The sequence below is a fragment of the Miscanthus floridulus genome, chromosome 8, assembly GCF_019320115.1.
Source record: "Miscanthus floridulus cultivar M001 chromosome 8, ASM1932011v1, whole genome shotgun sequence".
NCBI classification, from domain to species: domain Eukaryota; kingdom Viridiplantae; phylum Streptophyta; class Magnoliopsida; order Poales; family Poaceae; genus Miscanthus; species Miscanthus floridulus.
In genome coordinates, this window is record NC_089587.1 from 208,962,029 (window position 1) to 208,972,689 (window position 10,661).

Consider the following 10,661-nt stretch of genomic DNA (forward strand, 5'->3'; position numbering starts at 1 on the left):
TTAGTAGCATCATGTGGCTCATTGGATAAATATTCTTGAGCAATGACAAGATTATCATGATTAATCTTGAGAGTTGTATATTCATCTTTTAGCATATTATGGCTAGTGATGAGCTCATTATATATCCTCTCAAGTTTATCATGTTTTTCTTTAAGCTCTTTCTTAGAAGATTTGAGCTCCTTGAGTTTAGATGATATAGCATCATTTGCTTCTCTAAGCTTAACACTAGCCTTTTTGGCTATATCACATTTAGCTAAAAGAGAATCATTCTTAGCTTCTAGCTTGTCATTCTTAGCTCTAGTCTTTCTAATGATCCTAGTATATTTGTTTAGCAATTTGACAAGTTCATCATATGAAGGTGATTCAAATTCATCATCATCACTATCACTATCACAATCATCATTGTTAGCATGATCATCACTACTACTATCATCATCATTTGATACCTTTCGTTCACCCTTGGCCATAAGACATAGGTGTGTAGAGGATGATAGCGGTGGTGTCGGTGAAGATGATGAAGAGTCAATCACAATGGCGGCCACCTTCTCATTATCACTATCATCATCGGATGAGCAACTTGATGAATCAATGTCCGTGAGCCAATCACCGACGATGTATGCCTTCCCACTTTTCTTCTTCTTGCCATCCTTCTTCTTGTATGGATTGTTTTTCTTCTTCTCATCTTCTTCTTCATTACTTGAGTCATCCTTCTTGCCCTTGTACTTGTTCTTGTACTTGTCTTTCTTGGGCTTTGTGCATTGATGTGCTAGATGACCAAGTTCTCCACAATTGTAGCAATCCATCTCTGAGATTGGTTTCCTTCTAGAGCTATTGAAGAACTTCTTTTTCTTGCCATCGAACTTGATGCCACTCTTGTTAAGCTTCTTTAGCATCTTGGCGGTTTTTCTCACCATGAGAGCAAGACTTGCATCATTAATTTCATCATCACTTGAGCTCTCATACTTAAGCCTTGCTTTGCCCTTCTCTTGGCTAGCTTTGAATGCTAAGTCCTTGTCTTAGAGGATGAGCCATCTTGTGGTGTGATGTGCATGTACATCTCATGAGCATTGATCTTTCCCAAGATTTGTATCGGTGTAGCGGTGGAATGATCACCTTGATGAAGCACGGTCACAATATACCCATATTTATCAATGGGGAGGACACTCAAGATCTTTCTTACAACATCAGATGATTGCATTTGAGTGAGTACAAGCCCATTGACTTCCTCTACAAGAACATTCAAGCGTGAGTACATTTCATTAGCACTCTTTAGGAAGCATTTCAAATGAATTTAGCTTTTTCATGACAAGATGATAGTGTTCCTCATGCTCACTCTTTGTTCCCTCGTGGAGCGCACAAATATCTAACCATAGTGTATGGGCATCTTTGTGGTTCCTCACCCGGTTAAACATATCTTTGCAAAAAGGCCTCTAAAGATGGTGTTTCGAGCCTTTGCATTCCATTTCTCGTAATTCATCTCATCGCCTTATAGGTGTGTAGCATCATGAGGTTTTGGGAAGCCTTGCAAGGCGGCTCTAAGTATTCCAACATCTAGAGCTTCTAAATACGCCTCCATACGGATTTTCCAATAAGGAAAATCATTCCCCTCAAAGATAGGAGGAGGACCATCCCCGTGAGACATCTTTCTCTAGATGGTTAAGTCTAAAAACGTGAGCACGAGGCTCCGATACCAATTGAAAGGATCAAGATGCCCAAGAGGGGGGTGAATTGGGCTAATTCTAAAATTCTTTGCAATAATTAAACCCTACGGTTAGCCCAATTAACCCCTTGTACCTAGAAAGTGTTTCTATTGATCTACCGCACAAAAGTTTAGCAACCTATGTTCCAACCCTACTCTAGCATGGCAATTCTATGAATGTAAATGACAAGAATTGAATTGCTCAAAGTAAAGAGAGAAGGAGGAACGCGGTGATGTTTTGCCGAGGTATCGGAGAGTCACCAAGGGTGTAGCTCCCCCTTGATCTGCGCAAGGATCAAGTGCTCTCTATGGGTTGATTCTTTGACACTTTGTCGTGGTGAATCACCCACAACTCGAGTTGGGTCATCCACAAGCTCTGCCATATGATCACCAAGCTCCCAATCACCACCAAGCCATCTAGGTGATGGCGATCACCAAGAGTAACAACCACGAACTCTCACTTGACCACGACAAGTCTAATGAGAAGGGTGGATGCACACTTTGCTACTCTTGCTTTCACTAATGAGGGCTCTCTTTAGGATTCTCAAATCTCAATCACCTCACTAGGACCTTGCTCTTCTTGGCACACTCAAGGGTGTTTCTCAGCTGTTGGAATGAGCAAAAGTACCCCCACACACGAATGGAGGAAGTATTTATACACCCGTATTCAAAACAAACCGTTATGTGCCTTTGTGGGGTGACCGGACGCTCCGATCATATTGACTAGATGCTCCGGTCATATTGACCAGACGCTCCGGTCAGCTCTCTCCGAACTCTAGTGTTTAAGTTGTGACCGGACGCTGGACAGCGTCTGGTCATGATTTTCCCTCTCTGGATCCTTACTAGAGTCGATAGGACGCTGGGACCCAGCGTCAGGTCGCACCAGACGAAATCACCTTGTCAAATGAACTGACCGGACTCTGCGCTAGCGTCCGATCAGTATTTGACCCTCCATTCACTTCCCGTCCATACCCCCTTAATAGTACGGTCAAGCTACCCGTCCATACCCTCTTAATAGTACGGTCAAGCTAGGTCAAGCTAGACCCACCTAGGTCAAGCTACCCGTCCATACCCCCCTTAATAGTACGGTCAAAGGAAAAATAAAGTCCTAAACTACTCTAAGTGTCTCCTCAACACCAAACGACACTTAGAACTAGTCCATCCTTAACCGTGTCATCCATCCTTTGAAAACCGAAACAATTTCCATCGTAGGAGCATGACCACCATGATAGCCCAATCGATCTCCATTACCGTGACCTAACTTAATTGCCTCTGCAAAACACACATTAGTCACAGTAATCACGTATTGTCATTAATCACCGAAACCCAACTAGGAGCCTAGATGTTTTCACATAGAAATAAAGATGAAGAAATGAACGAACAAAATCCCCAGAACGAAAAGGGTAAAAGAACCAAAGCCAAGTCCACCTCTCCGAAAACAACATCAAGTTTTGCAAGTTGCATGGTGTGAAGTTAACAACACAAAGCAAATTAACATCTGGGTGTGCACATGTCCGCATTAGATCTGAGTCCTCGACTTCAGCACAGAAGGGAGAGCAGGGAAGGGGTGGGCATACCTATCGGCTTCGCATGGGAGGGGCCGCACCCTAGAGGCACGGCGGCCACGTTCGCACCGCGCCACCGCAGGCTGGCTAGCCCGGTCGGGCGCCACCCCGAATGGCCATTGCGAGCTGGCTGGCTGCCCGCCGCCCCTAGTTGGCAGGTTGGAGGCCACGCACGATAGAGGAAGAAAATCCATCTAGTTATTAGCGCCCACCTTGCAAAACTAAAACAAAGAACAATAGGTAAATATATATAGATTAAATAGAATATAGGTTTCGTCCTAAGAGAACGCATGTTTAATTTATAGGTTGAAAAATAATTAAGAACAGCACACGATCTGAAATGGCAGAAAAAGTAACAGTACAAGATGTAAGATTCATACAACCATTATCTATGTTTGATTTTTTAAAAAAAATACTATCAGGAATTGTGGGTTCCTCTTACGCCACAGATTATCTCAACAAATATGCAGCTTATCTTTCATGTATACTTGTTTGTTAGGTAAAGTGACCGAACAAAGAAAGTATTAGGGAAATAGATTAAAAGACCTACAGCTGTAGGATTGGGATTAAGAATTCTGCTAATCAGGTTTTTTGCTCCGGCTGAAAACCAAGAGGGGCAGCTAAACTGAGCTGCTGAAATCTGTGATTGCAAAGGGAGCGTTAAGAGATGATAAACAACCACAAAATAATGTTTATTTTCTCTCTAGGCTTCTAGAGAAATCATTTGAACTACTATGGATGTAAAAAATATCAGTGTTTGTAGCTATGGCAACAGTTGGCAATTAATAAAACAATGTTTCAGAGACATACAAGCTGAAAGTTGGTTGAAAATTTTAGAATCAGTACCATAAGCGCTCAATTGAAGGCACAATAAATAGAGAGTGAAGTAGTAACACCAAGTTTGTGGAGCAAGAAATTAAGAATGCTACGAACACTTCCTGTTTTACTTTTCATAGTAAGGAAGCAAGCAGCAACACATGACGCGTAATTTGTAACTCGTTTGAGCAAGCCGATTAACATATTGCAATTCCTTGTAAATGTGATTTCGTGTAGAGCCTGATCTCTGGATCCATTAACACCTCAACTATCGTCCTACATCAGGCATCTCAATATCACAAATCAATGAAGCAAACACACAGTCAGTGCCAATTGGTACATGGTTAGTATTTACTAACAGAAATTCAGTGTTGCCTATAACTTAGAATAGGGTCTAAATTGCAGATGATCAGAATAACATGCAATTGATGGATTCAGATAGTAACTCAGTGAAACTATCAGCCAAAATCACTGCAGGGAGAGGGAGAGAGAGAGAGAGAGAGGAAGAGACAGGCACCTAGGGTTTCATGGAGTACAGAAGAAGACGTGGCGCCTGGTGAGATGATGCCGCATTAGGGGGGAGCCATGCTGGGAAGCACCGGTAGGGACCACCTGGCGGCGTCATGGCCGGGGACCGCCGCCGTGGGGGCTCCTCGCAGCCGAGGACGGTGAACCGCTGCACTGGCGCAACACCCAAGGAGGGCCATCATCGGCCCACACTTGCGGCGCGAGGAGGAAGGGGCGTGGAGGAGAATGAGGGTGGCCGTCGTGCCATGCACTCTCACATGGGTTAGGATGCCTCTTCGCTGGATCTACCAAGGGCGAGCGCCTCTACCCTATCCGGTCCGCCTCATCGCCGGATCAGCCGAGGGCGACAGTCTACTCACCGGCCGGGCTGCCTCATCTGGATCCATCCTCAGCGTGGGAGGGAAGGCGGCAGGGGGGACGATGTCTGTAACCATCGATGCCCTAGCTGACTGGGTCGCCGAGGGCTTGGCGAGGGAGGCCGCGGCAAGGCTACCGGGCGACGACGACGGCGGAGGAGCGAGGCCGGTGGGCGATCGTGGCGCGATGGGATCGGTGGGGAGGAGATATCGCGACTGGAAAGGAATGTTTTGGAGCGGAGATTTGGAGTCGCGGGGAGGAGGTCCCACCTACCGGCGCCGTGCGTTTGAACTGCGGTATTGCACGGGCAGAGAGGCAGACCCAAAATAAATGTCGCACCAAAAAGTGTCCACACTTTGTTCTTTTTAGTTGTAGGAGAAATGTTTTACATGGTATATACTCCTGTATTTCGGTTTGAGATCGAGGTTGCGTCACGAACTCTTTCTTTCTTTCTTTCTTTTTCTTTATTATTACTAGGTCCGTGCCCGTGCGTTGCTACGGGACAGCTAAACTTTTGTACTATAAACACACAGATCGCACAACGTTAAAGTGACATTTAATCCAAAAAGTAAATTTCGTGAAATTAACACACTCACGGAGAGCGCGGCGTCGCAGGCTCATAAACTGTACTGTATAGAGATTTCCATACGTTGCAGCAGAAACAAATAATGCCCTAATAATTTGAGCATGAACATTTTGTATTGTTACAAAAAATGATAATGCGAACCTGATGTTCAGAATGTCAATATTAGAAATTGAATTTTATGCATGGCTAAAATTGTTATTGATGGTTTACAATCATCATGGTATGCATTTATAGCATTGTACATTTATGCATACACACATAAAAGTTCATATCACCATAACAAGATTAATTGATTCCTCAACCTCTTAGAACCAACCATCTCTTTGAATTATCAATTTCCATTAGTATATGCAATTAGTAACTCAATGTAAGAGTATTCCTATGTTCTGTGTTGTTTTCCAACTGCCCAGGTAGATTAAAATATATATGGCAGGAAGGTACTAACTACTCAAAATTACCACTTGCTACGAAGCTGATCAAAGCCCAGCTCATTCTGCATGGATAGCCTTGACAATTCTTAATACGCCACAGTTGCATGGATAGCCTTGACAATTCATAAAATTGGAGGGAAGAACCACAGCCCAGCGACCCAATTTCGGCCCCACACTCTAGCTGCAGCCACAGGTGCACGTGCTTCGCCACCAGGCCCCTCGCGTCGTCCCTGCGGTTCACCATAGTTCCACGCTGGCATGCTCCTCACGGCGCTAGCACCATGCATAGATAAGTTCAAGAGGAATTCTCATTTGACGCTTAAGAGTTTTTTGTTTTCGCAGTTGTAGACTTGCAGTATATAAATACGGATACCTCTATTGCTCCTATTGTAACTTCCACTGACAAATTAATAGTTTTGAAAACTCAAGGTACAAAAGTTGACAAGAAAAAAATGTAGAGAGAATAGGTAATTTGTACCAAAAAGCATCATTTTCCTCTGAGGTAACAAGTTTCCTGTGCTTTAGTCCTGCATCAACAATGATGAAATGATACTAGAATCACGGATCCAACTATTGCAGACAAACATCACACAAACGTAATAGCTACTATCAACAGTTCAATTTCAACTCTATAAGCATATACTATCAGAAGAAAATAGGCAATCCCACAATTACTAGGAAGCACGTCTACTTGATGTACATGCTCTTGAAATTGTCCAGATGAATGCCCCCTGCCAATTCAAAGAAACAACTTGGAAATGTCAGAACAATGGAAAGCAGTCTTCTATCATCACTTCATCAGCAGGTCAATTTCTATGCTTAACAAGGAATCAGCAGCTAACCAGATTGATACTCTCTCGAGATTGCAAACAAACAAATATGGCAACCCAAGTACCTCACACTTAAAAAACTGAATGTTTGAGGTGATCTTGGTATCCAAGTCGTGCTTTGAACCCTTTGACCATCTTCAAAGAAACAAAAAAAGAATTGATACAATCCAATTTTTATGATTTGACTCCAAAATAAAGCTATATCAATCAGCTCATAGATTAACCTGTATCACACAAGATAATGTATGCAATCGATGATATAAGCTCATTGTTAGGGATCTTCTCCATTGAATCAGAAAGAACTCTAGCACTTGATGACCAATCCATGTGCATATCCTTAATAAGGGCACACCTCTCTTTTACCTTTTGCTGATATGACTCCATTACTTCAGCTCTGCCTTCACACAACTTGAACTCAATGAGGTAAGAAAAAAAATCTAATAAATAATCGAAACAAGTGAATACTAACATCTTCCAATATCCTGCTTTCTGCCAGTTGATATTCTCAGGGTCCATTGAGTTCCAAAGCTGCAAAGTAGCAAGTGTCGGGGCCAAGAAGAGTTAGTAATAACTCAATAGCCAAGTAATTTGTTCCCAATGGAAACCAACAGTAGTGCACTATTGGCATAATGTGCCTATACGCAAAACTAAAACAAGAAATATATCACTAAGCCATTAACCACCATTAACATCAGTTGAACATCAAATGTAAATGCAACAAATTTCACTAATATGTGTTTCCTCCCATATCAACCAAAATAATGAACAGTAAATATTTAGAAATATTATCATTCAGCCTCACTATAAATGTAAAACATCCCCAGACCAAATATTTGGTCTAACATAAAAGGAAGGAAAAAATGCATGCATTACATCAGATTTCAGATTGTACAAACCGCTAATGGAAGCATTTATACGAGGGCAAGTTAATCAAATTGGATCTAAAATGGTCAAGATGGATAGATGAGAAGAGATGCCTACCTGCGGTCTACGATCAGTAAGTTGTCCTCTGAAATTTGTATCAAATGCCATGGAAGTGCTATGGAGTCTGCATCGAAATCCTGAATAGTTGGAGCAACTTCTTTTCTCAGACCAAGTTTATCAGTAATCCAGCTCCTGATGCCATTGCTTATATTGAAGACTGGATAAACTGTTTCTGAAGTCCTTCCTAAATCTGCTTTTCTGACCGCATGATTCTGCAAAAAGAATCAGAAAGTGATAAATCAGATAATTCTTTAGTGTAAAAATAGAGTGCAAAAATATTTATCAGACTGGAAATCAAGCTCAGAAACAATGTATTCACAGATGGGAAATTATTCGTTCTTTGCATATAGGGCGGCATGATTTAACTTGAACCGGCATGGCTGATTGGAGCAGCCCTCGGTGAGCCATGGCCGAAAACTTTACCCCAAATTATGTTATTACTTTTGAGACAACAAAACATGAGAACATTCTCCTTAAACTGAGTATATTTAGTTTAGTTGCTTAGAACTATGGTTTAAAAAGAGTACCTAGATGGACAGGCACACATAAAAAAAAGCTGACCTATATCCTGGGTGCTGGGCTGTGGCCACATCCCCTGTGACATGATTTTCCAAAGATAGACTAATTGTGTTGCTAACAACAATCTGGCAGCACGCATGCGTCACAGGATAAGGGGTTAAGCAAGAACCTCCAAAATAAAAAAGCAATCTAGGACAAACTTCTGAGTAATACCTTCAGTTTTCACTGAAGAAAGTAGGAAAAAATTAGATATATATGGTTCTGTCATTTAGGATGGAGAAGAAAAGGAAACTACATGGTCCGGTTACTTGGTTATCTGAGTCAATCTGCAACAGCAAGGAACAAAATCATCCCATCATCTACCCGGGACTAAAAAAATTTCATGAATAATCTTCCAGTATAGTGCTATCTGCACCCTGAATGATTCAAATATGAATACACATGTGCCAACAAACATACACTCCCTTCCAATTGTCAGCAGATGAATTGTGAAGCTACTGATTGGCCAGGTCGGTGATGGGCGACGGCGGAGTAGATCGGGGATGGGCGGGGCAGTCGCACCGGTCGTGGATTCCGACGGCTGTCCGACCCTGTGGTGGCGGCGCTGCCGCTGTAGACGCAGCGCCTGCGGCGAGTGCACTGCGGTGCAGTGCCGGGCGAGCGAGAGGGCGCGCGTGCAGGCGGCCGGGCGGGCGTGCCGGAGACGTGTATCGCGGGAGTAGCTGGAGGCGGTATCGCGAGAGGATAGGGGCAGCGAAAGGCGCTATCGCGGAGGGAGATATGCATGTCACGGCAGACGGACGACCCCAAGCTTTTGTCGCACACGAAAAAAGTGTCCACATTTTACTCTTTTTAGTTTTTTTCGGATCGTGCCACGGCATGTTTTTCATTAAGCAGAAGAGAAAGTTTTGTTCTAAAATCAGGATTACGGTAAACCGAAGTTTTGTCCACCTTTTACTCTTTTTAGTTGTGATGTGAGATGTGAAAAGCACACTACTATTATGTAATAGTGTCAAATTGAAGCCTTTCAAGTAATGACATTTGCCATCCTGCAAAGATATACTAAGATCATCATACACCTCTTGCCCAAAAGAAAATGTGAATTTAAAATAATATCAATTAGCTCTGCCTTTTCTCATAATCTGTTTTAGCACGTGCCATTACCTGAAGTGTAAAAGCAGTTGTAAATACTGTCATAACCAATGATCCAGTCTCAACAAGGTTCAAGACTTCAAGTCAAGATCCATAAGATCCATGGGATGCCATTCACCCAGGACACAATTAGAATAACGGGCACCTTGTCATGATAAGCAAACTCCTTATCAGCTGAAATCGAAATTTTGGCATGTACCAGTTAGGATAAAAGGCCATATCATCGGCTAAGTGGCCCAATTTGATTCCCATCTTTTGGAGGAATAGATATATTTTACCTTATCAGTGAGCATAAATTTTGAACACCACTGGTCAAAATCTAGTGAATTTACAGTTCCAGAGTTTTTTTATTCAACTTCCTTCAAAATTTAGCCGATCTATTCCTCCAAAAAAGAATACAGAAACACAAAAGGAGTTGAGTGATTACTCGCTTAGGAAGCTCACACGTTCTGCGAGGGGAGCAAGGCCTATCAAGCTGAAAACGAACACCCATGCCTGCTAACACAATGTGTCACTACCTGGCCACAAAGCCAAGAACATTCAACAAGTTGAAGGGAAATATTAAGTGAAAATAAAATAACCAGGGATTCAACTATGCTATCAGCGTTTGTCATCTCCACTGCGCGCGAAGTGAGGAAAACAAATTCAAAGCATGTCACTGATCCAGCGTTGGTATTAGGCTTCAGCCTTCAGGAGAGCATGTGGTTACAGCTGCACCCAAAGGCAAGAACTCAACAGCCAGAGGGAGAGCGTCGTACGATTCCCTTGCCGGCAGACCAGCAGTTCCTCTCCATCCTAGCTGATTTTATTCCAACAAGAGCAGAAGCACACGGCAGAACAAAACAGACTTTATTTTTGTTGTTAATTGGAATGTGCACATTTTTTCCCACAGTAATTGCATAGGACGAGCTATGCTTCCCTCTCAGCTTTTCAATTCTGATCTCAAAAGTCAAAACTACTAAAATCCTAGCAGAATTAATTAACCATGCAAACAGGTCAGCTCAATAGGCCATACCCAAAACACGCACGAAACTATGCCTTCTGCAGTAGTAAGTGCAATTGAAATATGTGTTAAAGTGCCACCACAGTTTTTGGAAGGCAAACAGGGGCGGTGTACCCTGAAGGCTGAAGCTGATTATGGAAGGTAACATAAAAAATACTTGCGGGTAAAAGTGAGACAAAAACATCTAAAAC

General features: G+C 42.6%; 1 protein-coding gene across 5 annotated transcripts; it reads right to left on the bottom strand.

The window, feature by feature from the left end:
- Positions 1 to 5,953: 5,953 nt before the first annotated feature.
- Positions 5,954 to 9,075, bottom strand: LOC136474770 (uncharacterized). Of its 5 annotated transcripts, none has more exons than XR_010763017.1 (6): positions 8,775 to 9,075; positions 7,794 to 8,008; positions 7,037 to 7,340; positions 6,825 to 6,947; positions 6,461 to 6,713; positions 5,954 to 6,255 (listed from the first exon to the last, which is right to left on the bottom strand). XR_010763017.1 is itself a non-coding variant. In XM_066472329.1 (6 exons), exons 2-6 carry the CDS (start codon positions 7,842 to 7,844, stop codon positions 6,670 to 6,672), a joined length of 447 nt encoding a protein of 148 aa, XP_066328426.1. In that variant the 5' UTR covers positions 7,845 to 8,008; positions 8,775 to 9,075; the 3' UTR covers positions 5,954 to 6,669. The 5 variants fall into 5 exon arrangements, 4 of the variants coding, with proteins under 4 accessions (XP_066328426.1, XP_066328423.1, XP_066328425.1 ...); XM_066472329.1 differs by having other exon boundaries at positions 5,954 to 6,713; positions 7,037 to 7,206; positions 7,282 to 7,340; XM_066472326.1 differs by having other exon boundaries at positions 5,954 to 6,713.
- Between the last annotated feature and the right edge of the window lie 1,586 nt (positions 9,076 to 10,661).

Bases quoted from the DNA above. Each gene is read 5' to 3' on its own strand.
- LOC136474770 (XM_066472326.1), bottom strand. From the start codon at position 7,844: ATGGCATTTGATACAAATTTCAGAGGACAACTTACTGATCGTAGACCG. The intron at 6,948-7,036 runs GTTAATCTATGA...GTTTCTTTGAAG, and splicing joins CATTATCTTGTGTGATACAG to ATGGTCAAAGGGTTCAAAGC. The intron at 6,714-6,824 runs GTTAGCTGCTGA...TTGAATTGGCAG, and splicing joins CTCGAGAGAGTATCAATCTG to GGGGCATTCATCTGGACAAT.